The sequence below is a fragment of the Dipteris shenzhenensis genome, chromosome 20 (genome assembly GCF_047967505.1).
Source record: "Dipteris shenzhenensis isolate YYH24624 ecotype China chromosome 20, Dip_SZ_1.0, whole genome shotgun sequence".
NCBI lineage: Eukaryota > Viridiplantae > Streptophyta > Polypodiopsida > Gleicheniales > Dipteridaceae > Dipteris > Dipteris shenzhenensis.
The window spans coordinates 26,460,786-26,487,323 of record NC_141615.1 but is presented as its reverse complement, the minus strand read 5'-3'; the positions used below and the strand labels follow the sequence as shown (position 1 = coordinate 26,487,323).

The 26,538-nt window shown below is 41.3% G+C and overlaps 1 protein-coding gene across 1 annotated transcript; it reads left to right on the top strand.

Moving 5' to 3' along the window:
* Positions 1 to 9,929: 9,929 nt before the first annotated feature.
* On the top strand, positions 9,930 to 11,706 carry LOC147889468 (UDP-glycosyltransferase 85A7-like). Its single transcript, XM_087391903.1, has 2 exons — positions 9,930 to 10,443; positions 10,530 to 11,706. The coding sequence occupies exons 1-2, from the start codon at positions 9,933 to 9,935 to the stop codon at positions 11,438 to 11,440; spliced, it is 1,422 nt and encodes a 473-aa protein (XP_087248029.1). The 5' UTR covers positions 9,930 to 9,932; the 3' UTR covers positions 11,441 to 11,706.
* Positions 11,707 to 26,538: the final 14,832 nt, after the last annotated feature.

Genomic DNA, 26,538 nt, shown 5'->3' with positions numbered 1-26,538 from the left:
TATACATGCATAGAGAGCTTGTGTTGCGAGAGAATTATCCAACTTATCTTCCACAACACAGACCAAATTGTAAGTGACTTCATTGAGAATTTATATTTCATAATCATAGAATCTTCTGAATCTCAATGTCTTTATTTTTATTTTCAGATACATATCCTTCATCTTATGAGCAGTGGTAGCCTATCGAATGCCTTTTAGGATTCATGGATGTGTTACATGGGTCCATAGGAGAGTTGCAATATCAAGGTAGATCGGCAGTACAATTAGCTCAGTCAAGAGATTTTTTCTATGATCATTTTTACCAACTATTGGATAAAGCCAACACACATGGTGTGTTGAAGAAGCTAGCTCTCCTAGCATGGAACTCACATGGAATACCATTGATTGGTCAATTCCTCATGGTGCTATAACAAAGTCATATAGATCTAGGTTGTTTTCAGAAGTACAACAATTCTAACGGCCAGGGATTGCTAGTAAAATCAACAAAATAAGTATTTGCATGCCAATAACAGTCTTTGTAGATCTATTCAATAAATTTTCTATCAAGATTTGCAAGACGATGCTCACTTATAATGCAAATGGTGCTAAAAGAATTCCTAACTTCTTGGATTATGGTTGGAACATGATAACATCCAACCAAGTATATTGTGAGGTTGTGCACAACTTCATTAAACTTAAGTACATGATTGCCACTCAAAGTTTCATATTAATCTTTCACTATAAATGCAATAGAATGATTAGGAACCAATTGGTTCCAATGGATCAAGATTTGAACTCTTTTGGTCCTGATAATGAAGTAGTAGATATCACCATTAATGAGAATGACAATTTATTGGGAATTATATCACTCAGATAATGCTGCACACTCACTCAATTATTCCAGGACATTCAAGTGGAGAAAGAGGGTAGTGTTGCAAAATTATTCTCATTCATTCTGAATAACAAGAAGGTAAATAAAGAGTTGAATATGACTCAATGTTTTTTATTTATTCTTGAACGAATAATTGATTAACACTACATGTTGATAGGAATTGCAGCGAAGGGAAAGGAGAATTTTGTGTAGAGATATCCCAAATGGAATTATTGACATAATTTAAATTCATGATTATAGGTACGAAATGATTATTTACATAGTATACAATTGTGAGGAAACGAATAAAAATTATACATTATAATGTCAAACAAATTGATGATTCTCAAACAATCACTGCCGTTCAGGTGATGGTGGATGCTATGAAGAGTTAGCATCCAATGCCTAGGATGATCCTATGAAGAAGGTTGACCAAGGAGCTTTAATTGTGCCTTTTCCTCATCCACCACCTTCCCTTCCATGTTCTAATCTCGCCTTCGCTCTAGTAGTTGAACCTTTCTAGGCTCGTATTGTTGGAATCAGATAAGCTCTACAATAGTTTTGGCTCTAAAGTTATAGCCATAATAAGCATTGTAACTATATTTTTTATCATTTATAAACAACAATGGAGAATTAGTTTCTTTGGTATCGTAACAATTTGTAATTAAAAGTTTGTAATAGATACATCTATATTCATGAGTCAAGTCTCTCTCTCTCTCTCTTTCTCTCTCTCTCTCTCTCTCTCTCTCTCTCTCTATGGATTACAAACCAGAGTCTCATATATAGATGAACTTCATTAAACGTCATTATGCATTACAAACTTCCAAGAGTAAAATGTGCCTCAACTCAACTAGGAGGCTCTGAAGTAGTTAAAGGATTCTCAAGTCCAAGCTCAATAAATGGATGGGGAAGGGGATCACGATCCTCAGGTCCAGGCTTAGTAGTTTGAGGGGCTAGATGAGGGTCCTCATGTCCAAGTTCAGTGGATTGTAGAGGCATCTAAGGTTGGGCCTTAGGATCCTTTAGCCCTATCAAAGGGTCCTCATCTTGCTCTAGAGTGAGGTCCTCCATCAATTTTGAGCTCTGTCCCTCATCTAATTTCTTAGAGCTTTCCTCCTGCCTGCTTTTCTCTTGTGGTAATGAGGAGGCATATTGAAGGAGATCTATGATAATCCTAGCTCTGAAGTTTAATAGAAATTGATTGTCATAGCTTTCTTCTATCATCTGCAGAAACACAAACAAAACTTTAGTTTCAAGTTCTGTGTTAAGATTAATGTTATGTATAAATTTTAAATGCATCAATAATGGTACTTACAGGACCTCGTGTATCTCCTGACAAATAAGCCTCCAAAATCTACTTGGTGTTTATAAGGACCCTCCATCCACAAGAGTGGGCATCGTATTGTTGTGGTGTCTGTGAACCATCCAGTTGCTTATAAGCCTAAAATTATTGTAGTTAATTTTAAAAAAAGTATTGAGAGGACACATGATTTTATGTCTTACATCCAAGTGCAGCGGTTCAATTGCACCCAACTTAGATGAATTTTTTTCGCAGAAATCGATTGCAAAAGATAGTCTCTTTAGACCACTACAAGTTGCATATGTGAGTGTGAACAACTTTCTAAAAAATAAAACATTTGTTATTTTAAAAAATTGCGATACTTATTTAAAGCATTGCAAATTCACTTACAGATCGATCTCTCGATGAGTATGTGGAACTGAATTGAAGCAAAAGCATCCTTTTGATGGTAGATGTACTATAGCTAAACTCCAATGTCGACTTCATTTGACAAATGCTGTAAAGATTAGAATTTGTGGATTGAAAATAACAATCTCGCTCCTTATGCAATGTACTTACAAATCACTTACTCTGAATGGTAAGGGATGACAATTAGGGTCACGAATTGGAAATTGCAATATGTGAACCACTTCGCAAGCTGGTCCACCGGCTCCCTGGGATCCCTCATTTTGAAGGAGATACCTGGGTCCACGATATGTACCATACCTTGAATCTCCTCATGTAACTTTTTTTTGAGTAAGCTCAATAGAGGAATTCACAATGGTGTTCAAAATAAGTGGTTGTCTAAATCTATATATAAAAGAGAAACCTACTTGAGTCCTACAAGGATAGCTGTATCGGTAACTTTTCCTGCTCTATCTTTGATTGCTTTGAGACAATCTTCTATTAGGGTAAACTCTTTCATCGACTCCGCATCTGCAAACTTATCCTTACTGCAAGTCCCAATCTATTTAGACACTCGAGAACATGTAGCTCTAGCTTTGCAATATCTAAATTAGTGGACAAGGTACAAAGATGCATGGTGTCCTTATATTTTATCCTTTGCACCTCCTCGAAGGCTATTTTTGCTCTTGTTTTTATTCCATGAGTCACTTGAGTCACTTCATCTATGGTCACCTCATCTTGTTTTGGCATTTGAGTAGGTGGTATAAGAAAGATGTCTCTCATCTTCATGTTTGTCATATATATAGCCTTTAGGAGTTTGTCATATCTCCATATAACCATCCTTAAAGTGGTGATATCTTTTGCCATGATTGTCACCCTATGGCTGTGGGCTGCAAGAAGAAATGTATCCTTAAAAAACTCTATGAAAAAGTCCTTGGTAGCCACCTACAATGCCCAAATACATGTTCTTTGCCACCGGTATCCAAGGCCCACAAAGTTCATATCATCACAAACTTGCCTAACATGCCTTTGAAAAGGAGCCTTAGGAATACATAGTCCCATGGCTTTCTGGGCCCCTCTTATCTCCATTAGAACACTTACCTTCTTGTAAATTTGCTCTTTTTTGCTTGTTTGAGAAGATGCATTGGCTTTCCTTTTCTTGGATGTGAATCCCGTCCTCTAGATGTTGCCAATCTCTCTCTCTCTCTCTCTCTCTCTCTCTCTCTCTCTCTCTCTCTCTCTCTCTCTCATGAAAGGCATGATAGAACACAGTGCAGGCATGAACAGAACACAGTTCTTTATCAAGTTTTATATATCCTTCTATCCCCTGTATCCTTTGATGCAACTATTGATAGACATCATGGAGTAAACTCTGCAATCAGTCTAGCATTATTAATTTATCAAAGTCAGCATGCTTGGGCCAATGACATAATACTTGGGCATTTGTGGATGGTAGGCTGGAGCTACAATGCTTCCCCAGCATCCTCACCCAGCAACACTATCCTACTAATTGGTGCTAGTTCATCCTACAAGGGGAAGTGCTCTGATGGAATGTTATATCACTAAAGATACCACCTGTTTTGCTCTGAGAGACAGACAAAGAAAATGGTAGATATGCTCAATTTGAAGATCATCAGATATCACTGCCTATCATGTCTAGGAAAGACTAGAAAGCTTCCTTCAAAAGGGTTCATATACACATTAAAAACTTGTTTTGAGGTTTCATGGAATACAATGATTTGCATCATCCATGTAAAAGTTTGAATCTCGCCATGGGTAAGTCGGTCCTCTGCAAGGTCCCCATGCATAGCAAGGCTAGGGCCAATCAATGCGGGGCATAGAAAAGCCAACAGTCAAGCTCTGTCTGTCTCTGTCTCTGTCTCTGTCTCTATCTCTGTCTGTCTATATATATATATCTCTCTCTCTATTTATTTGTCTCTCAGTTCTTTCTGTGTGTGTGTGTGTGTGTGTGTGTGTCCCTCCCTCCCTTTGTGTCTCTCCCTGTCTACATCTCTCTCTCTCTCTCTCTCCCGCCTTCAGGCTTTATTGCACCTCAATTGTTTAAACACACACGTAGAATAAGGTGGCCCAAAAAGTCCTTACAATTGGCCGTTCTAAGCCACTCTTATGCAACATGCATTCTGAGAAGGCAGAACATACAATCCCCCTTCCCCCCCCCCCCTCTCTCTCTCTCTCCATCATCACCTTTAAACTTCACAAAAAAAAGTTACACTCAATTATGCACTGGTTCAAAATGCATACAATCTATCAAGTGACTAATAATTGGGATGCACAGCCAAGATTACTATTTGTCTCTCAGTTCTCTGTCTGTCTCTCAATTCTCTTTCCCTCTCTTAGTTCTGTGTGTGTATGTGTGTGTGTCAACTCCTTGTCTATTTGTCTAGCTGTCTGTTTGTTTGAATGTCAGTTTGTCTCTCTCTCTCTTTCTCTTAGTTCTCTTCCCCCCCCCCTCTCTCTCTCTCACACACACACACACACATAGTTCTCTCTCTCTCTCTCTCTCTCTCTCTCTCTCTCACACACACACACACACACACACACACACACACACACACACACACACACACACACACAAACACACACACACACACACACACACACACACACACACTCACTCACTCACTCACTCACTTAATCACAGTTTTGTGTGTGTGTGTGTGTGTGTGTGTGTGTGTGTGTGTGTGTTTGTCTGTTCATCTGTCTCTCTTTCTCTCTCTCCATGTCTGTCTCTCACTTCTCTCCCTCTCAGTTCTCCCTCTCTCATTTCCCTTTCTGTCCCTCACTTATCTCCCTCTCATTCACCCTCTCACTTCTCTGTCTGTCTTTCACTTCTTTGTCTATCACTTCTCTGTCTGTTTGTCTGTCACTTCTCTCCCTCTCAATTCTCCCTCCCTCACTTCTCTCTCTCCTAGTTCTCTCTCTCTCTCTCTCTCTCTCTCTCTCTCTCTCTCTCTCTCTAATCTCTTTATGTTTGTCTGTTTATCTCTCTCTGTCTCTCTATCCGTCTCTCACTTCTTGAATACCAAAATTTTCCGACCTTGCCACCTTTTTACATGGACATGGATGAGTACGAGGAGCATGGTAGCTTGAGAAGAGGAGGGGAGAAGAGGGGAGGGGAGGGAGAGAGGGAGGGAAACTTAATATCCCCCCCTCTCTAGATCCTTCTCAAATTAGAAAATTTTGCTCTCCCTATCTCCTCCTCCTCCTCCCAATCTCCACTCATCCTCTCCTCCATCCTCTCCTCTTCGCACTCTCTCCCCCTCTCTACTACTTCTTCCCACTCTCTCCCCCTCTCTCTTCCTTCCTCCCCTTATTTTTCTCCTTGCTTCTTGCTCCTTTCCCTTACTTCTTGTCCCCAATCCTCCTCCCTTTCTTGCTCCTATTGTTTCTTTCTCCAACCTATTACATTTAAAAAGGAGCTATTATGTGCAAATGGGAGAAAACAGGAAATTATAATTGATACCCTAAAAAACACATCAAAGTTAAATCTTCAATTATTTGTGCTTTTTAAGTTTATAATTTCAAGAAATTGCATGAACTTTGGGAGTATTGCTAAAATTTGTATTCGTTGCACCATTCCAATTTTAAACATCTGATCACATGGAAAATTATTTGTCCATAAGACTTTTTCCTTTAGAAATTGAATTAAAATATTGCAAAAAATCACATATATGTCTACGTAAAAACTTCTAATTGCATCTCCTTTTCCATCACATGCTTGAACTACTTTACCCAATGAAGTCTAAGTACTTTATTCTTCATTACTATCCACTTAAACACCATTTAAATCGAAACATACATGAATGAATTCTAGGACACCAACCCCTATCTCACGTGCATTCAAAATCATGGGTTTTAAGTACTACTTATACCCCTTATGTATGGATATTTCTATAATGCCACTAGAAACTAAAACCCCCTTTGTTGAACGGATGTGCTATCCTACATATACTTTAATGAGCCCCCATGGTGCATCCATGTTAGGAATGAAGGGCCTCATTGAAAATGATATGATGACCAAATTTCCTTGACTTAGACTACTACTTCTACCTCCCAACTTTATCATTAGGATCACTGTATGACTATAGCATCGTCTCAATGCATCTAAAGACTTTGTAAAGAAATGGAGACCCCTTCCTTCATCTGTAGCTCAAACTACCTCTTCATGAGGTAAACTTTATTAGAGGCAATTTCCTTCTCATAAGTGGCACATAATTTCTTCCACAAATCTTTCGTAGATTCTGCTCATTTACAACCCACCCAAACCTTTTTGACTAGATTTGATATTCAAAAATTGACCTCTACTACATGAGTGATCCAAAAATGGCATTGAAGAATAATTCCTACATGCCAACCTTCAAATTTTCAACCATCCCACTCCAGATTGCATTTATCTATTTAAATCTTTTGTTTACTGTTTGTGCTCCAAGAGATAGGTCTCTTTCTTCCCCTATCTTATTTCTTAATGAAACATGTTGACTATTATAAGCAACATGTAATTTGTCATTACATTTTTTTAAAGGTCTCAACATGTTACCTATGATTGGCCTAAGTAGTCCCATCATTAGGGCTACTGAGGCCAACCATCCTAGGGACTACTTTCTTCCCCTTTATTATTTCTTAATGCAACATGTTGACTATTATAAGCAACATGTAATTTGTCATTACATTTTTTCAAACCTCTCAACATCTTACTTTGGTTATCCTAAGTAGTTCCATCAATGGAACTATGTATATCAAAACCCCCTAATTGCTCATATTCAAAGGGACTTTGTGGCCAAACATGGACATTATTTTGGCTAAGGTAGAGATTTCTTCTTGCAATGCACTAAATTCTAGCAATCCATCCCTTTTCCATGAATAAGCATCCTATAAGCATCAAGCAATATTATAGATGAATGATTGGCATCAAAAAATGTGTTCAATTTTATCTCATGACAGCCTTCATTATCAGCAACTTGGCAAATGAATATCATTCCTTTACTTTCAAACATGGTGCGCTTTAATATTTAGTGTGGGATCTCCTCATTTTATGCCTTTCTCAGTCTAAAAATAATCCTATAGCTTCATTATAAGGTCTTATTTTTTAAATTATGGTAAAAATATGGGAGCATACAAAAAATACAAAAGCTAATTTAAAAAATCATTGTATCCACCCTGTGAGAGCCACCATCTTAGAGACCCATGGGATGCTAGCATCACCATACTTCGTAGTATAAGCTAGATGGTAATCTAAGTCAGAACTTATAATTGTAATCATTATATATTTTTCCATAAGAGTAAGTTGGATGCCTCATATTGTATGGCTCTTTTAGACATAGAATCAATACAATAGACCCAAAACACAACAAAATTTGAGGAGACCTAGAACTAAGTGTAATCTAAGTTAGAACTTATAAGTGTAATCTAAGTTAGAACTTATGAGTGTAATCTAAGTTAGAACTTATAAGTGTAATCATTATATATTTTTTCGTAAGAGTAAGTTGGATGCCTCATATTGCTTGGCTTTGTTAGACATAGAATCAATACAATAGACCCAAAACACAATAAAATTTGATGAGAACTAGAGATATCCCTCCCTCCCTCCCTCTCTCTCTCTCTCTCTCTCTCTCTCTCTCTCTCTCTCTCTCTCAAATGGCTTGACTCTTTGTCTTCTAAGGTGTCTTTTAAATACATGAGAAATATGTGATGCTTCCTTACGTAAGGTGTTTGTCTAAAATAATAAGGAACGTTTGACTCTTTTTCTCCAACATAATCATGAATAGTGATTGTAAATAAGATACTTTTTGAAATGTGGTAACTACGATAGCACCATAGTCATAGTAGTGCTTATAGGAGATTCAACCATGGCACCTATGCCTATAGACATGCCATCTAGGCAACCAATCTCTCAGCTAGGTGTTTACCCCCCTTATAAATAAATGAATAAATAGATAACTTTTGCATTTATGCAATCCCATAATAGGAAGAAAATGACAAAGGAAAAAAAGTGGCACAAATTATAAGAGTATAGAGTACAAACACTTTTCTTAGTGACAAGTATAGTGAAACACATTTTATTATTGCAATCAATTTTGGAAAATGTGTTTGACAAGTATTTAAACAATTTTACTTCAAGACAATCATCCATGAAATCCAAATGTTTTAAGAATTCTTTGAAACTAATCTTTCATCTTATTTAGGACTTTTGTGAGTCCAAATTTAATGAAATATGGCTTCAATATTCAAAGTGAAAGATCAATTCAATGGTAATGCATGCACATTCCACCTAGCATAAGGTAGATTGCATTTTTGTTAACCCTCAAACTCACTTAAACGTCCATTCCTACCAAACATGACTAGCCCACCCTTGGACTCACTAAACCTTTAATGATAAATTCTATAGTCTACCAAAGCATGATGCATTTCTATTGCCCCCTAAGGAATGAACCACTACCATGGACTATGCTTTCTAACCAACCATCGGGGAAGAAGCAACCGCAATGCCTTTTTCCTAACTTGACTAATAATCACCTAGTCCACTTGAAAAAATCTGTGCTAATATTATACTACACTACTCTTGGTCCTAACTCACAATAGAAGAGCTTAAGAAAATAAGCAACCATGATTCTTCCCCCTCAGACCCTCCTCAACATGAAGATTAAGAAGAGAAGCAATGAAGAGTTTATTTCCCTTTGAACAGAACATTGACTTCCAATATAATTAAAAAGTCTAAAATCTTAAGCCAATTGACTGACAATCCAACCAACTAATTTAGAAATTCAACCAATTGAGTTTATGTTGAGGCCACTACACAAGATGTTTGCAATGCGAGGTTGGAGGTTGTTGGCGCAAAGATTGAGGCACATTTGAAGCGCCATCGCTCCTCAAATGGGCACCTTTGTTTTGGAGGACGCAAAGTGCGCCATTTCTCTTCCAAGCAATGTGTACTCGCCATCTGGCTTCGAGCATTGCCTTCAATGCTCCTCTTCCTCTGTCCAGCGAATGAAAACTTGCCATCGGCAGTGTGCAGCTCACACACAGAGCTCGGTGTGAGAGTTGCACTAGAGGCGCTTTAGTGACCTCGTGTGCACTAACTCTTGGTGGGATCCCCACCTTGTCCTTTCTTTTTCTTTTTTTGCCTCCAAGGCTTGTGGTTTGAGTGTTGGGTTGACGAGCTGGGGCATGGAGTCCTAGTTTCTGGTTGGGTGTGTGCGTGAGTCAAGTGTGCACCAACCTTGTCTTTCTTGTGAGACTAATTGTGCACCACCTTGTCTTTTCTTGTAGTGAGTTGGACTATGAGTGAGTTGGGTCGTGAGATCATGGGGGAGGGAAGCGTGACATATGGAGTTGAAGATGGGGGAAAGGTGAGCAATAATAAAGAGGCAAAGGGTCTCCATGGAAAGGCTCATGAAGCTCTTGCAAATGGAGCTCTCTACTCCAAAGGGGATGCACGCAGTGGTGTTGCCATATCCTCTGCAAGGCCACATAAATCCATGTCTGTCCGTAGCGAAGGTGTTGGTCCCAAAGGGGTTCACCTTCACCTTTGTGATAACAGAGCACACAGCGTCCAAGCTACAATCTTTGGAGACTTCTGATGAGAATTGTGGAATAAGGTTTGTGAGCATTTCTGATGGGCTTCCTTCTGGGCACCCTCGTGATGGAGCTGGTGCTTCTGCTCTTCCATCCACCCTCTCCATCATGCACGGCATGCGTACAGCTTTCGAAGAGCTTCTGCCTCACCTCCACGCTTCTTGCCTCATGGCTGACTCCTTCGTCACCTGGATTCCCCTCGTCGCTCGCCAGTTTTCCATCCCCTGGATCGTCCTCTACACCACCAACGCCCACACCCTCTCCGCCGTCCTCCACTCGCCTCATCTCATCTCCTCTGGCTTCGTCCCTGTCCAAGGTGGGCTCTTTGCTTCGTCCTCTTTTCGCATTTCACACCATCTTTGCCTATGATGGCTTCCATTCAGCTTTTTTCGCTTCTCGCAGACCCCCTTCGCATCATCGATTCCATTCCTGGTGTCCCTCCTTTGCGTGTTGGCGATCTCCCCATGTCGATGCGAACCATGCCCACTTTCGCTGTGGATCAAATGACGTACATGCACGAGGCAGCAGGTGTTGTCCTCAACACCGTTTATGAGATCGAAAGCAAAACTCTAGATGCTCTTAACACGAGGGGTCTTCGCGTTTATCCGATTGGCCCTTTGTTGCTCATGCCGGGCTCTTCTGTGTGTGGTGCGGGAAGTCTTGGCTTGTGGCCAGAAGAAAGGAATTGCCTAAAGTGGTTAGACACTCTCCCTACATCCTCAGTTTTGTACGTTTCTTTTGGAAGCATTGCCACTATGGGTGCCGAGCAGATGAAAGAACTTGCTCAGGGTCTAGAAGCAAGCCGGCAGCCTTTTCTCTGGGTCATTCGTTCCAACTCCGCGGACGGATCTGTTTCAGACGTGTTGCCGGATGGCTTTTTGGAGCGAACGATAGATCGGGGCCTCATCATCTCATGGGCTCCTCAAGTCGAGGTGCTGTCACACGCATCGGTGGGCGGGTTCGTCACTCATTGCGGATGGAATTCTATTACAGAGAATCTCTCCACAGGGGGTCTTCCGATGATTTGCTGGCCGCACGTTGCAGAGCAAAAACTGAATGCAAGAGTGTTGGTGGACGAGTGGATGGTGGGCTTGGAACTGCAAGAAGAGGAAGGGGTGGTGAAGGCAGGGGAGGTGGAGAGGGTGGTGAAGCTACTGATGCAAGGAGAGGAGGGAAAGGAGTTGAGGCAGAGAGCTCTGCAGCTCAAGGAAACTGCTTGTTCAGCTGTGCAGGATGGAGGTTCATCTCAGAGGTATCTAGAGGCTTTTGTGCAAGATATGGTGGAGAAGGTTGCATCCAAGGACGATAAATAATACATTCTCGCACAGAGTTGTGAGAGCAATCATTTTAGTGGTAGCTCAATTGTGTCTACTTTTCGAGTTTGTAGAGGAGAAGAGAGGAGTAGCCTTTTCTTTGCAGCTCGGAGTCCATATTCTGTTTCTACTTGTTGGATGGATAAACCCTGCAAATAAGTAAATCTACATAACAATCCTGCTATGAAGGTAACGATCATGAATAGTCTGAAGGATTCACCTGTTCACAGGTTTCTCTTATGGTCTATACAATGAGTCATTTTCAACGGGGCATGCTTTATGGCAGCCAAATACTTTGTAAACTGCGATCCATCACTGGTCCCTAGATTTGTCTACCAGGTAAGGTCTCACAAATCTTTTTGCTACTCATGCCTTTCAGGCTCCTACTGTGTTGGATTTCTATGTTTGAAGTAAGGTTTTACTACTCTGATGGATGTTTAATGTTGCGAGGAATAGAAAACATTATTTTGGTGAGTTCAACTCGGAACCTTGAAGGCGCATCCACTATAATTCCCAGGTGCATGTTGCATTGCATCAGCTTTGCCTCCCTGTTCGTATAATAGCTGCGTTTTTGCCCGCCTTCTAGTGTGCTGTTGATTTGACTGTGACTGTCATGAGATTGAAACTGCAAACATGCTGAGTTTGGGCATGAATGTGTATGCTGTGTGTTTCATAACCCTTAAGGAGACTTTCACAAGGGTACCATGTAGTAGGGGTATCCCTACCACCATAATATTAGGCCATCTTAGGGGTCAGCCCTACCATGGATACACACATGATTAATTACGTTTGTGTCTATCCGGGATTTTTCCCTCCTCCTATGGGGAAAACTTCAAAGCTAGTCTTGAAGTGATGATACTCTGACCCCTACCATGGATACACACATGATTAATTACGTTTGTGTCTATCCAGGATTTTTCCCTCCTATGGGGAAAACTTCAAAGCTAGCCTTGAAGTGATGATACCCTATACTCTGCCTCCCAATGGGTTTCTTTCCCGTAAAGACACCATTTATTTCCCTTATCTCCACAAGCTCCTCTAATTGTCCTACAAGCTCATTGCCACCTCGCCCTTCCCTCCAAAACACACAAACGCTCGTGCATGCACATGTGCATGCTCTCGCTCTGTGTGTGTGTGTGTGTGTGTGTGCCCCCATTGGGCTAGTTTTCAGCTCAAAGGGGGACATATTTTTAAATTTAAAAGCCAATATGTAGGAGTTGAAGGTAAGCAAAGGAGAGGCTAAACTTTTCGATACATGGGGCCCAAAGAAAGGCCCAACGGAATTCTTTATACAAAGCTCCTTCTTTGATAGGTGGAGGTCCATTGATTATGTTGTGGCATTCAAGCAATTGCATGGATCTAAAGTGAAGACATCCATCTCTCTTATGTGATAGTTGAGAGTTAATATGTGCAATGATGCATGCTCTCTATTAGGGCGGTGTAACCACCAACTTTTAAATAACTGCACCTCTTTGTCATCAAAGAGATCTCGAACCATGTGATTAATACATTGGAAAGACGGTAGATTCACGGCAAGTTGTAGCATATAAAGTACATCATTGGAGGAAAGACAATAGATTCATGGCAAGTTGTGGCATATAAAGTATATCACAAGTATACTCAATTATGCCGTTTGGTAGTTCAATTGATATGTCATTATTACTTTGATCAATAGTAGATGACTATCTCCAAGATGAATGTCTAGAGCTCCTTTGATTGGATGAAGTATTTCGAACCAATAACATTGCAACATGAGTATCTTGGACTATTTTTAGCCATTGTTGCCTTGCCTTGCCTAGCCTTAGGCTTATTGGTGCAATCTTTGGCAATCTAGCCACGATTATTCAAATTTGATTTTGTTCTTTGGAGGTGATTTGTACTAGCATAAGACTATTATCTTTATTGACTTATATTAAGTCATTTTGTGAATATTATGCTAGAAAGCATGATGCCATTTCTTTGTGTAGCATTTGAGTAATACCCCCTCCTTTGCCTCTAGAATTCCATGTCCTTGGAAGGAACATGATGTTGATGCAAGCTGATAGTTTTCAAAATTGGGGAGGCCAACAATAGCCAAACATCAATCAAGCATGCAATTATTGTGGGGACGATGGCCATAGACAAGGTCCACAATGTGAGCTATGGTGCAAACATAGAGAAGAAAGAGGAATCCCAATTATCCAATACAATGCAAGGGGAAACCTAAATCCTCCACGACAACCACCAGTAGGTGTAAACATGGTGAGTCTACAACCAATTATTGAAGAGCCCAAGGGGAGTTTACATAAAAAGATGTTTAGAAGGAAAAAACAGTACATATTACTAAGCAAAACACATTATTTCTATGAGTACAAACTAATTGCACATCGGACAGCAACATAGCTGGGATAAAAGAACCTAAGGTAGCTGTAGAGACAATTGTAATCATAAGGTCAAAGGGAGAAAAACCGCTAGCAAGATTGGGAGAAACCGCAAAAAATACAATGAAACCAATTGATTGGGCCGAGGCAAATGTGAGAAACCAAGCTCTAGAACAAGTCCTAGAAATCAATGCAACCAAGGAGGCAAAAGAGGCATAATTACACAGAAAAGGCAAAGCCAAATAAATTATGGCTACACCAGGACAACATTTCGACCAAGCAGCAAGATGTGTGGCAAATAATTACAGAAACACAAAAGGGTGGCAATGGTGATGGATACGCCAAAATGACGTATCGTAAGGGGGAAGCACAAGACACATTTGATGCACCGAAAGAAAGCTAGAGCCCCGATCACGACAACATATCCTCCTCAGATAGATAGTAAAATTCCAGTCAAAACCCAATTGGAAACCATACCACAACCAGAATGCAGTAGCAAAGAGCAACTATCATAATGAGGAATAAGATATCTCTAATGTGCATAGAGACACTCTAAAACTGAGGAAGGAGACCATCCAAAAGGCAAAAGGCATAGAGCAAGCTGATAATTTCTTCAAAGAGCTTCTACACTCCAAGGTAAACCTAAATCCTCCACAACAACCACCAGCAAGTGTAAACATGGTTAGTCTACAACCAATTATTGAAGAGCCCAAGGGGAGTTTACATCAAAAAGATGTTCAAAAGGAAAAAATAGTACATATTACTAAGCAAAACACATTATTTCCTGGAGTACAAACTAATTGCACATCGGGCAACAACATAGCTGGGATAAAAGAACCTAAGGCAGCTGTAGAGACAATGGTAATCAGTCACACTGGGAGAAAAACCCCTAGCAGGACTGGGAGAAACCCCAAAAAATGCAATGAAACCAATTGATTGGGCCGAGGCAAATGTGAGAAACCAAGCTCTAGAACAAGTCCTAGAAATCAATGCAGCCAAGGACGCAAAAGAGGCACAATTACACAGAAAAGGCAAAGCCAAATTAATTCTGGCTACACCAGGACAATATTCTGACCAAGCAGCAAGATGTGTGGCAAATAATTACAGAAACACAAAAGGGTGGAAATGGTGATGGATACGCCAAAATGACATATCGTGATAAGGGAGGAGCACAAGACACATTTGATGCACCGAAAGAAAGCTAGAGCCTTGACCACGACAACATATCCTCCTCAAATAGATAGTAAAATTTCAGTCAGAACCCAATTCGAAACCATCCCACAACCATAATGTAGTAGCAAAGAGCAACTACATCATAATGAGGAAGAAGATATCTCAATGTGCATAGAGACACTCTAAAACTGAGGAAGGAGACCATCCAAAAGGCAAAAGGAACAGAGTAGGCTGATAATTTCTTCAAAGAGCTTTTACACTCGAAGGTGCAAGTCACATTGGATCAACTATTAAATCTTGTACTAGCATTCAAGGAACAATTGTTTCAAGGTTTGGAAGGAGACAACCAACCCAAGGCACCAGTGATGACTATGATAGAAGGTGATGAAGAGGAGTCTCTAGAAATCTATACATCCACAATAGAAGAAATAGATTACAGAGTTCCAACAATTAATGTTGAATACAAAAGGCAACGATTACCAGATATCCTGATTGATGGAGGATCAGGTGTTAACAAATTATCTGAGGAATTATTCAAGAAATTCTACTGCAGTGAGTTAGCTCCAGCATCATTCCAAGTGAGAATAGCTGATCAAAGAAGAATACAATCACTTGGTATCCTTAGAGGCCAGGAAATTAGCATTTGGGGATTGAGTGTCAATGTTACATTTGTTGTACTCAGAATGGAAGAGAAATATAATTCCTACTCCATGTTATTAGGTAGAGCTTGGTTGAGAGCTGCAAGAGTGAAACAAGATTGGGGAGCTAAGAGAATCACAATAAAAAAACGTTAAAAAAAGTTTAAGATTTGCGTAACATCTAAAAGAAGTTTCCCTCGGCATATGTAAACATTGGAAGCAGAAGGTGTAAACATGGTGGCTGAACTTGAGGAGGATGAGGAAGAAATCTTCCTAAGAAGAAACCCATCTAAAATACCGATATTTGAGGTAGATGTGGCCAAGATAGTCAAACAATACACTACTCCATTAAAAAAATCACAAGCTATTGAACCAACTCCAAACAAAGATGAGTCAGATGAAGAACATATCATACGCCCAGTAAAGGAGCAAATGATGCAGATCAGTTTCAAGGCGTTTCGTGTGTCCCTCAACCTGACACAACATAGCAAGTGGTTGCAAAAAGTCGACCTCCTGGATTACGCTAATTGGTCCTGGAAGACATGAAAATCGCAGCCTGATGCTAAGAAGCTATATGAACATTCCTAGTAGATTGGAGGCATGATTAGACCTACACTAATGGCAATGCTGACTGTAATCTCGCATGTCTTCAATCTTCCCCTCACACAGGAAGAAGACATGTACGAGAAGAATGTGGAGGCTAACACGTAGAAAGAATTTGGTACTTAGAAAGGGTTCAATAGCTTGTCAAAACAAACACTGAGTCGTGAGAGCTATGCAATCATCAGAGTCGCAGAGAAAGGCATGAAAATTTCTTGGGCAAATGTGCTCCATGCCCTATTGATGGCTAAGGTGTCCAGGAAGGACCTGAGCAACACCAACAAGCACTCCAAGGTAGCCCCTTTCTCATTACTACTCTGTACAACTTTGCAAACAAATCTGCACCCCGTCCTCAAGAGATTGTCGTGCAATACAGAGAAGAAAGAACCAAGGCAGGTCACGATCCACACAAAGACCCCATAGGGAAGGCCAAAGTAGTGCGACAGCTAATCGAGGCAAACTACACTATGGAAGAAGAAAATCAAATGATATATGGGAAGCCTCTTATTGACACTCTCTGGGATACTCCTATTGGAGGAGGAGAATTATTGGCTAGACCCTCTGATGCAAAGAAATCTGAGAAGACAAAGCCTACAACATGAAAGATGCTAGTCACCAACCCCACAATGCAGGTCAACGACACGGAAGAGGACATTGAAACAGTCATGCTGACACCTCCGAAACATACAACAAACAGACCGGTGACTTCGACAATTATGAAGCAAAGAACCTCAGGTGGCACATTGGGCAAAGTTTCCAATTCGGAGGTTGAGCATGCAATGATCATTCTCACGTCATTCCACGGCAACACAGTGTTCATCTCATCTTAACATGATAGATTCAGGACTTTCAAAAGGAGAGAGATATAATCATGCACTAGCTCAACATGCAACAGGAACAACAGAAGCAATTGGAGGAAACTTAGGAGGAATTGGAGAGACTCAAGGAGGAATATTCACAATTCAAGGACTCTTAGGAACAATAGGTATCCAAGCTACATGCTCAAGTGAAAATTCACAAGGAATGTCTACCAACCATTACAAAATGGTTAGATGAAATGAAGGAGGAGTTCTTTCTGCAACTAGAGAGACTTTTAAAGCAGACAACACAGATCAGTAGATTGAAAACGCTTTGCTCAAAGAGAGAATTAAAGCCCTGGAAGGAGCAGAACAATCACTCAAAAAAATGGCCGAAGAGGTAGATGGTATTTTCATGTCTTTTGTGGAGCTGGCCAACTTAAAGCTCCAATTGATTGAAACATCTCAGGCCCTATGGGCTGATGTGAAAAACCAATTACATATGATTGCCAGAAGACCATATGAGGCCTTTGCATCCGCAGCTTATGCTTATGAAGCCATGGCCCAAGAGATGGAGGACATGTGAGCCAAGCTGAGACAGATGCCGTAGCAGGACACCCCGATGGATGATGCTGAATTTAACCCCAGCCCCCAAACAAAGTTTCTTAACAAGCCACTACTTCCAAGAATGGAATATAGTTTTTAATTGAAAAACGGTTATAATTGTCAAGAACTCTCTTTGATTTTGTCTCTACAATGATATTTGCAGCCAAAGTTATCGGATTGCCTGATTGAGGTATTAGTTTGTTATCGAACTGTAGTCTGACTCAGGTATTAGTCTATTTTGGATCAAGCTGAGCTCAGTTGTTGTTCAAGAAAATGTCAAGAAGAGGGACTTTTGTGTTCAACTCTCCTGTACCTTTGAATGTCTGGAAATCTATCTGCAGTCTTTTCTTTGAGTTATCCACTCTGTTTCCGACTATGTATTGTTCTTTGAAATTGTATTGCTTTCGGTTAAAGTTAGTCAAGTATTTTGCATTGTGAGAGAGCCATCTGTTCTACCCCACACATGGGTGTACACCGGATGGGTGTTTAACATGAAACACTATTATTAGTGTTCATATTAATACACTATTTTACCACACCAACCAGTATGCATGAAATTCACATAGCAATCCACAACATTGGAAGAGTAGTCAAAGCTCATCTCTATGCAACCTCTGCTTTAAGATGCATTTTCACCTCAACATGAATTTGGCATGATTGCATAGCCAAGGGCTCATCCTCTCATCTCACCATCAATCAAGACATATAGCCATACATAGCCAATGCAATAGACAAGAGGGTCCACTTTTTGGTGGGGTGTTGGTTGTGGACAACAGACTGATAGACATCCATTTAATACCTTGAAGGAGTCAGTAAAATGAGTGATTGCACTAAAATCTAACTCAAAATAACCAGATATGTATTGTTTTTCTATTAGTGTGCTTTGATTGTCATGAGTAATGATGCTAGAAAATGCCTATGAAATGCATAAATGTACTTTCAATATGTGAAAGTATGGTGAAGATCAGGGTCCAAATCTGATGCAAAATAGCCAAGATATGGGTATTTAAATTTTAGTTTATTGTAGGCATCAAGGAAAGCAAACTAATTTGGGCATCACTTTCGCCACTTTCACGAAATGGTCACTACTATGACATAGGAATCCTCAATCCAATCAAATTTGATATTTGGTTTGATATAAGGCTTTTGCTAGTGTACCAAACACTAAATCTAGTTGGCACAAATTTAATATTAGCCTCACATTTTAATTTTTAATGTAAAACAAAACGAAGGTTTAAAAAATGACTTTTGTATTTTTAATGCAAAAGTCACAAAAAGAAAGTAAAATAAAAACCTCACTGTCTTGTGCATATGTCTCTATATGGTTAAGAAAGGACTAGTGGCTATAATCTTTTTAGAACAAAAAGCACATGTAGTCTAAGACAAAAGTGAGATGGGGACCTCTTCGTAGCATAGTTTTTATTTTTAAAAAATTTCTTGTACGTCAATCTTGTTCCCATTTCTTAATTTGTAAGTTATGTTTTATTTTCTATAATCTCAATATTGCCTTCATTTAATTTTAGTTCACATAAAGTAGCCCAAAGATTGGAGGAGGGGCCTCCTAGAAACATGACTTCGATAGGTAGATACTAATGCCTGGGATAATATTTCTATGTTTCATTACATGTGGGGATTCCTTATCTTTTCTCCTCTCCATGTTGATAGAGCCTATCCATTAAGAGTAAAAAGAAGTATAAATACATTTGATGCTAAGACTTCACAAGCGCTCTTGCTTCTCTCCTACAAGCTTTGCTGGCCTCTCCCCTTTCTCCTTCTTCTCTCGCCCCTCCTCTTGTGGTTTTCTCACCCCTTCTGCCCTAGACTCCCTCTTTGCTCCTCCCACACCCTTGCACCTCATCTCGTTGATGACTTGATGGAAGTGTTAGCCCCACATGGGTGTTGTTCATAGCACCATGGTCCTAGCAGTTCCCTTGCTTAGCATTCGAAGGCTAGGAGGGCCTCAACCCCCCCTTAGTACCTTGGGAGGCTGGCCAACATGCCCCCTTTAGCTCGCACTACCCATGGGCAGTGGGTGTCAAAGGTTCAGTCCCGAAGGTGGTGTGCTACTCCAACGGTGCAAGATTCCCCCCTAGGTGGTTTTTTGGATGGATCCCTTTGGCTCTATAGCTCACTTTCAAACCCTTCCTAGTAGTTGGGAGACGGTCGATTGTTTTCTTAGCTTTCTGGAATTTTTTTCTCAAAACTCTTTGTGGTTCTTTCAAGGCATTTTCTTTTTGGTGTCATCCCTCTTGCAATAGCCCATGACTCGCCTATGACTGGCTGTGTTTTTTGTTTTTTTCAGAGCTCCGTGGTAGTGGTTTTCAGAGGGCTAGTGCCTTCGTACCCCCTACTTGGAACTCCCCTTTGCTAGTCCTTTTTAGCCATCCTTTGGGGGTTCTTTGAGAGGCCCTTTTCCTCTCCTAGCCTTCTCCCTTTATTCATTTCCTTCCTCTTATAGCAATGTATTGTGCTTTTTAATGAATAATGAATCTTGGTGGTGAACGTTGGTCTAGCGAGAGGGGCTCACATGGTAGTACCCTCAACACCCCAGGCCATTAAGGTTATTATCTCTCTAGAAGACAAACACCCACTAAAGGAAGCCATACAGCCACTTCAGTATAGGCCAACGCTAGGCAAGATAGTTGGCCTCACGCCAACCAGGAGCGAAGTTCATGAATGGATTCAGGGCAGCTTAGCATTGGATCAGGACCATACTTAGATATGGATTCAACACATCATGTGCCCTTCTTCCCGCTGCTGATGCTCCGATTTATAGGACTCCCCAAGTACAAACCCATCTTCCACTCCATTGGTGGAGCCATCCCCTTAGACAATAGCAACAGTGGTAGCAGATGATGGAGTCCCCAAATTTAGGCTGATTGTGGAGTGTCCAAAGACTCTTTTGGAGGATATCTTCATGGAGACTTTGGATGGTGGCGAGCTCAGACAATGCATAGAGATCTCATGTCTATCACAGTAGTGCTTATGATGCAAGAAGATGGGACACATGGCTAGGGATTGCAGGAGAGGTTAGGTTAGAGATCCTCCTCAACTATGCTCAAAGAAAAGGGTTGCTCGCCCAGAGGATGTGCAGCGTGGGATAGGTCAAAGGATGGAATCCCAGACACCTTGGGTAGAGCCTTCTGGAGGGGCTTGGACCCAAGTGAGGTGGAAGAAGCCTAGTAAAAATGCCTTGAAGCAATGATGACAATGCACTAGGTAGCATGAGTGGAGGACGATAAAGCAGGAGGTAACTCCCCAATCGCAAGGGAAGTAGACACCCCCCAATTGCAGGGGAAGTAGGTAGAGGATTCCCTAGAAGGCCGCCCACATATGCAGGAGGATGGGACTTCCTTTGATACTCACCTAGTTCCACCACTAAGTAAGACAAGGCCCATAGGAGCAGACCCAGCAGAGCAGGACCAGGGGGGTTCAAAAGTTGTGTGGCCACCGATCCAATGGCTACTCCCCAGACAACCTCAATAGCTCCATCTCCAATTCTTCCCACCCCCCGAATGCACCCCCCCCACCCCCTCGCCTCATCTCCCCCCCCCCCTTCAGTTGCTATCACCCTCACCACCTACCCCCCATTGTTGCCTCCCATCCCCTCCCCTTCCTCCCAATGAAGTAGGGTTAACGGCTTCTTCCTCTTCTTCTCATCCCCTCCCTTTCCCAGGACCCTAAGCCTCTGGGAAAGAGCAAACCCTCTTCTTAGGTGACGGCCTCCCCCATCACAGCATCTATCTTTCGCCCATCTACAGAACATGGCCTCTTCATGGAAGGCCTCTTTAAGAGACTCCTCATGTCAGACTAGGCTAGAAGAATCGCCTTGGGCAATCTTTGTCTAGGAAGTTTTGGAGGATTGGCCCATAGAACTACCTAGAGATAAGTGATATGCACCCTCTTGCCCTGATTTGATGGTTATGATTTTGCAGCCCCACAAAGGGAACTTGAGTTGGAATGGTTGGATCTCATACTTGCCCGTTTTGGGGGGTTCAACTTTGCCTTCACAAGAAAGGAAAAGCACACCCCCTCTTTGTTCAAGAGAATGATGAAGGACTAGATATATAGCATGATGGAGAAGTGGACCTCTGGATCAATCATGATAACTCTCATAGTTTTTAGCTAGGTTTCTCCTCTAAGACACCTGGCATAGTTTATGCCATGGGCATCATACCCTTGCGACCAAAGACATTATTTATGTGGTATCTATACTAGTGCGCAACCAAGCTTGGGATTGAGGTGCCGTTTATGATGCAGCAAGCCCTCAAGATTCGCATAGAAGATGTTATGCAAGCTTTGGTACGGAGAGGCATTGATATGGATTACTCCCCTTCCAAAACCCCCTAAAATCTCAAAGATCAAATGAAGTGGTGCAGGCTCTTACTCACAAGAGAGCTCTGCTTCCTCAAGCCTCTTCTCCATGAGCTAGACACTGCTAGTGAGTTAGAACATGCATGGGCTCCATGACCATGCACGTTAGCAACCCTTGTACATAATCCTTTTCCAAGAGCTTCAGAGAGTAGTGGTTGGGATATCAGTGGATTTAATTTTGATTCAAGAGCATATGGTTTCAGTAGGGCAAGCATCAGTTGTGGCAGCACCATCTTTTTCTAGGGAGAGAGCCCGAGGTGTGGTCTTCTATAGTGGGAAGGCTGGAGGAGTTTGCATTGCACTTTTTATCAAGGGGAGATGCTTATAGGTAGGGCAGTGTGGATGGGGATTAGTGATGGAGATTCTAAGATAGGCATCTTGAATGTTTATGCCGAGGACATGTAGATAGTAGCCTCTCGCCTTTATAGACAGTTGATGGAGATCCTCCCAGATATTGACTCTTGGATTGTTGGAGGCAATTTCAACAATCTAGAGCATGGAGAGGACAAACAATGGGTGCTCCCTTCTCTGAGATGCCAGTAGTAGAGAGGAGCACTTGGGAGTTTTTCATGATTTGTAGTAGAGACACCTGAAGAGAGAGAGAGTTCTATAGGCTTCTAGGTGGCCTCAGTTAATCTTTTGGTTAGCGCAGGCATGATGGATTCTTAGAGAGGCTAGGCAGATTCTATGTGGCAGATTGCGCACTAGATAGGGGCAAAGCATTGGTATGCTGGTAGGTTGCGATGATGTACAACCATTCCCTAGTGATTTTGTAGCTTGAGCCACCCCCAAGAGGGCTTCCTCAAAAGGGGATCCATATTCTTGATGCTATTTTACAGGAGTAGGAAGTGGGAGGGGGTAGTGGATTTGGAGCAAGTTGATTGATAGCCCAGAGGGGGGATAGGCTACGTGGATAGTAGAGATGATTTAGAGGAGCTACTGTCCCAAGCTTTGTTGTGATGTTGACTTCTCTAGGCATGAGAGTGGGCTCTGACATGGTACTTGGCCTAAATTGAGCATTCAAGGGAGCAGGACACAAGGTCATAGTGGATGTCAGACAGGTAGGAGTGCGCGAGGCTTGACCTCTAGGACACGAAGATAGGTAGGAGTGTGCACGGCTTGACCTCTAGGACACAAAGATACGACAAGTAGAGTTCTCCTATCACTCCTCCAGATATTGGTGGGCACAGTGACTAGGCAATTTTTTTGAAGTGCAGGACCTAGATCACTGCTATAGAGACTGAGAGGCTTGGATGGCTACATGCACTCGGAACCTGAGGAGATACTTAGGATGATCATCGAGTTTTACAATGGTCTATTCCAGGAAGAGGAGTGAGTCCCCATATGTGATCGGCTACTAGGGAGACTGTCTAGGAGCACATCCCATCGGTGGTGTTGTAGAGCATGAGCAGGTAGTTAGAGATACCTTTAAATGATCAAGCACTATCAAAGGCTTTTTAGGCACTTCCTCTGTAGAAGATCCCTGGAGAGGATGGCTTGACCCTGACTTTCTTCAAGTGTTTTTGGGAGCACATTTGTAATCCTCTCTCTAGAAGTCTTTGACACATGATTGCTTCCTCACTCCTTGAGAAGAGGGTGAATTTGTTTGATCGTGAAAGGGGGAGACCGAGCAGACCTGCAAGATAGTGGAGACCAATCACCCTAGTGGACACAGCCTACAAGGTCTTTGCTAAGTCTTGAGTCTGTGTCTATGGCCACATTTGGTGGACATCATCGATGACACTTAGATAGGGTTTGTAAAAGAACGAAAAATATTGGAAAACATCTTGACTTTTTGAGATGCTCTTGATTGGGCTTAGGAGGAGTCTCATTCTCTTGCTATCCTACTCTTGGATTTCAAGCAGGTGTATGACAGGGTAGAGTGGTCCTTCTTGGAAGGAACTATGCAGCAATTGGGCTTCTCCGATAGGTGGATTACAAGGGTCTCGACCCTTTACGTAGGTATTTTCCATTTAGATACTTATTGGTGGTCTTATATGAAATGCCTTCTCTCTCTCCTGCTCAGTTCAACAGGGATGCCTCCTCGCTCCTTTCCTATTTCTTTTTGTGGTGGACGCCTTGGGTTATTTTCTACACTCACAAGCTGGGGGCCTTATAGGGATGAGACTCCCACTATGGTAGGAGGAGAAGATGTTGGACTCAGAGTTTGCAAATGACATAGCAGTTTATGTGGATGGCTTTGTAGAGAGCCTAGAGGTGGTCAGGACGTCTCTAGCCACTTATTGTGTGGCTTTGGGTGCCAGGATCAACCGTGCCAAACCATTGGGCTTCCTTATTACCACTGAGGAGGCTTAGGAGATTCAAGATTAGGGGAAGCCCTTGGTTTCAAATCAACCCTGCAAGGGTAGATAGTGTGGTATCTTGGGTGCCAGGTGGGCATACTAGAATTTGTCACCACAAACAAACATGCATGTCATATAATCAATAATTGAATGATGAAAGGGATGAATATTTTGTACACTTTGGATAGGCAATGCCAACTAGGATACCCAGACAAGTTATCTAATACCATGTTCTATTGAAACATAGATGAAGAAGAAAGCAAATATGCGTGTATATGTAGGGTATATGTCATGGATGGGGAAAACATCCAAAATAAGGCTTCCTATTTTGGACGTTTTTTGAGGAAGGGCCATTTTTCCATCTATTTCCTATGATCCATGACATAACAAAAGGTCTGCAATACGTCAAAAGTTGGATCCAACCTTGTGCATCACCTCCTTCGACTTCTCAACTTCGACCTCCATAACTCGTCAAAGTCATGGGAGCTCGTAGATGCGATCTCAACCGTTGGATTAAGTCTCCCTAAATCATGGAAAATGGTGGGCTCTGAGCTAGGTGATGTGTCAAGAGCTTACCTACCTACCCATCACATCATACCAAAGCACTCAATGTGCCCATCACATCATACCAAAGTACTCAAGGAGGGATGCATGGGATCTTGCATCCCTCCTTGCAAGTCAGCCAAGACTTTAGATTTGGCTTCCCAGTCCTCTTTCAGCCAATTAAGTTCAATTCCAACAACGAAATTGGCACATTGTGATCCTGTCACAGATCTCGAGACCCTAATACAAGTTGACACATTTAAGTTAATATATAAGCTTAAATAAACTGGATCAAAATATTTTAAAGGTTCATTGCTTCTTTTTCCAATCTATCATTGTTTTAGCTTGGCTTACAAATCATGCTATCTGTTGGGTTGCGCTCAGTATCAAAGCTTGATAGATTGTAATGTGTCACAGTGAACCTTCGAGAATAGGGCCCCCCCCAAAACACCACGAGGGCCCAAGAACTTATAAACGGCCATGGAGATCCTCGCCTCATTAGATTATCTAAAACGAAACACAACTCATATTTTAGGAAAAAGGAGGAGTAAATATTATGCACGTGTAGGCGTGAAGGCCTTAACTTTTGGAATATAAAATCCCTAAGAGACTACACTAAAATTCTTGGTTTTCAATTGTATTTTGTCCCTAAAAGATAATGCAAGCATGATCCTAAATTCCTATGATCTAGTGGAGCAATGCTTGGGCTGAAGCAAAGGGCTCACTAAGAGAGAGAGAGAGAGAGAGAGACATACACACAAACACACACAACACTGAGAAGGAGAGAGAGGCACAAGAGAACTGCAAGTGATATGTGGGAAAAACCCCGCTACAACTAGGGATCCGTTTGGAAATTCTACTTGCCTACCTCCCTAATTAAAAGCCTAACAGGTCATTGCATGATTCTTGATTTGGAGCTGTTTTATATGCTGAACCTAACGCAGGCAAACTATTGTAATTGCTACGATCCCCCAAAGTATTGACCCAATTTTCAGCCTAATTAGAGCATACCAAGTCTTTTGGCAATAAAAATTATCTAACCTGTTAATTGGACCAATTTTCCCCTTTTCTTGACACAACTATTGATTTCACACTTTTTTAGCCTAGTCACAAGGATTCTAGGTAGTCTGTACCACACTAAATAGTGGAAAAAATTCAACTAGTGGAGATTTGGGGAGAGCAGGTGAAGCATCCCATGACACATGCAAGGCAAACTCCCTTGACATCCTACCAACTTTGCATCAACTCTATTGTTATTCTTGCAATCCTCAACAAACACACCCTCTGTATTAAATTGACCTGCAAACCTTGCTGTACCATTTGACCAACAAAAACCAAGTTCTTAGTAATACTTGGCACATGTAATACATTAGACAAATACTTTGTTTTCCATTTTGCATGTTTAAAGGAACTCTACCAACATGGTCAATTGTATGACAAGAGTTATCTCTTGCCTCAAAGCCAGGCCTCTCAAGCTGCTGCAAATCAACAAACCACTCTCCCATGATAGTTCATGTGGTTTGATGCACTTAAGGGAATAATAATATTATTATTATCTCATGTGGCTTATGCAAAATGGCATTAATATATGTTGCATTGAAAATAGACTCTCTCTCTTCATTTTGCCTATCGGATAATGCATAACTACCCTATTGCAATCTACCATTCTTTGCATCTTCTTGTTTCTTGTAACAAAACTTTTCA

What these genes read in the sequence shown, in the direction of transcription:
- LOC147889468 (XM_087391903.1), top strand. Translation starts at nt 9,933, where the DNA reads ATGGAAAGGCTCATGAAGCTCTTGCAAATGGAGCTCTCTACTCCAAAG. An exon ending in TGGCTTCGTCCCTGTCCAAG is followed by an intron (nt 10,444 to 10,529) that starts GTGGGCTCTTTG and finishes CGCTTCTCGCAG; the next exon opens with ACCCCCTTCGCATCATCGAT.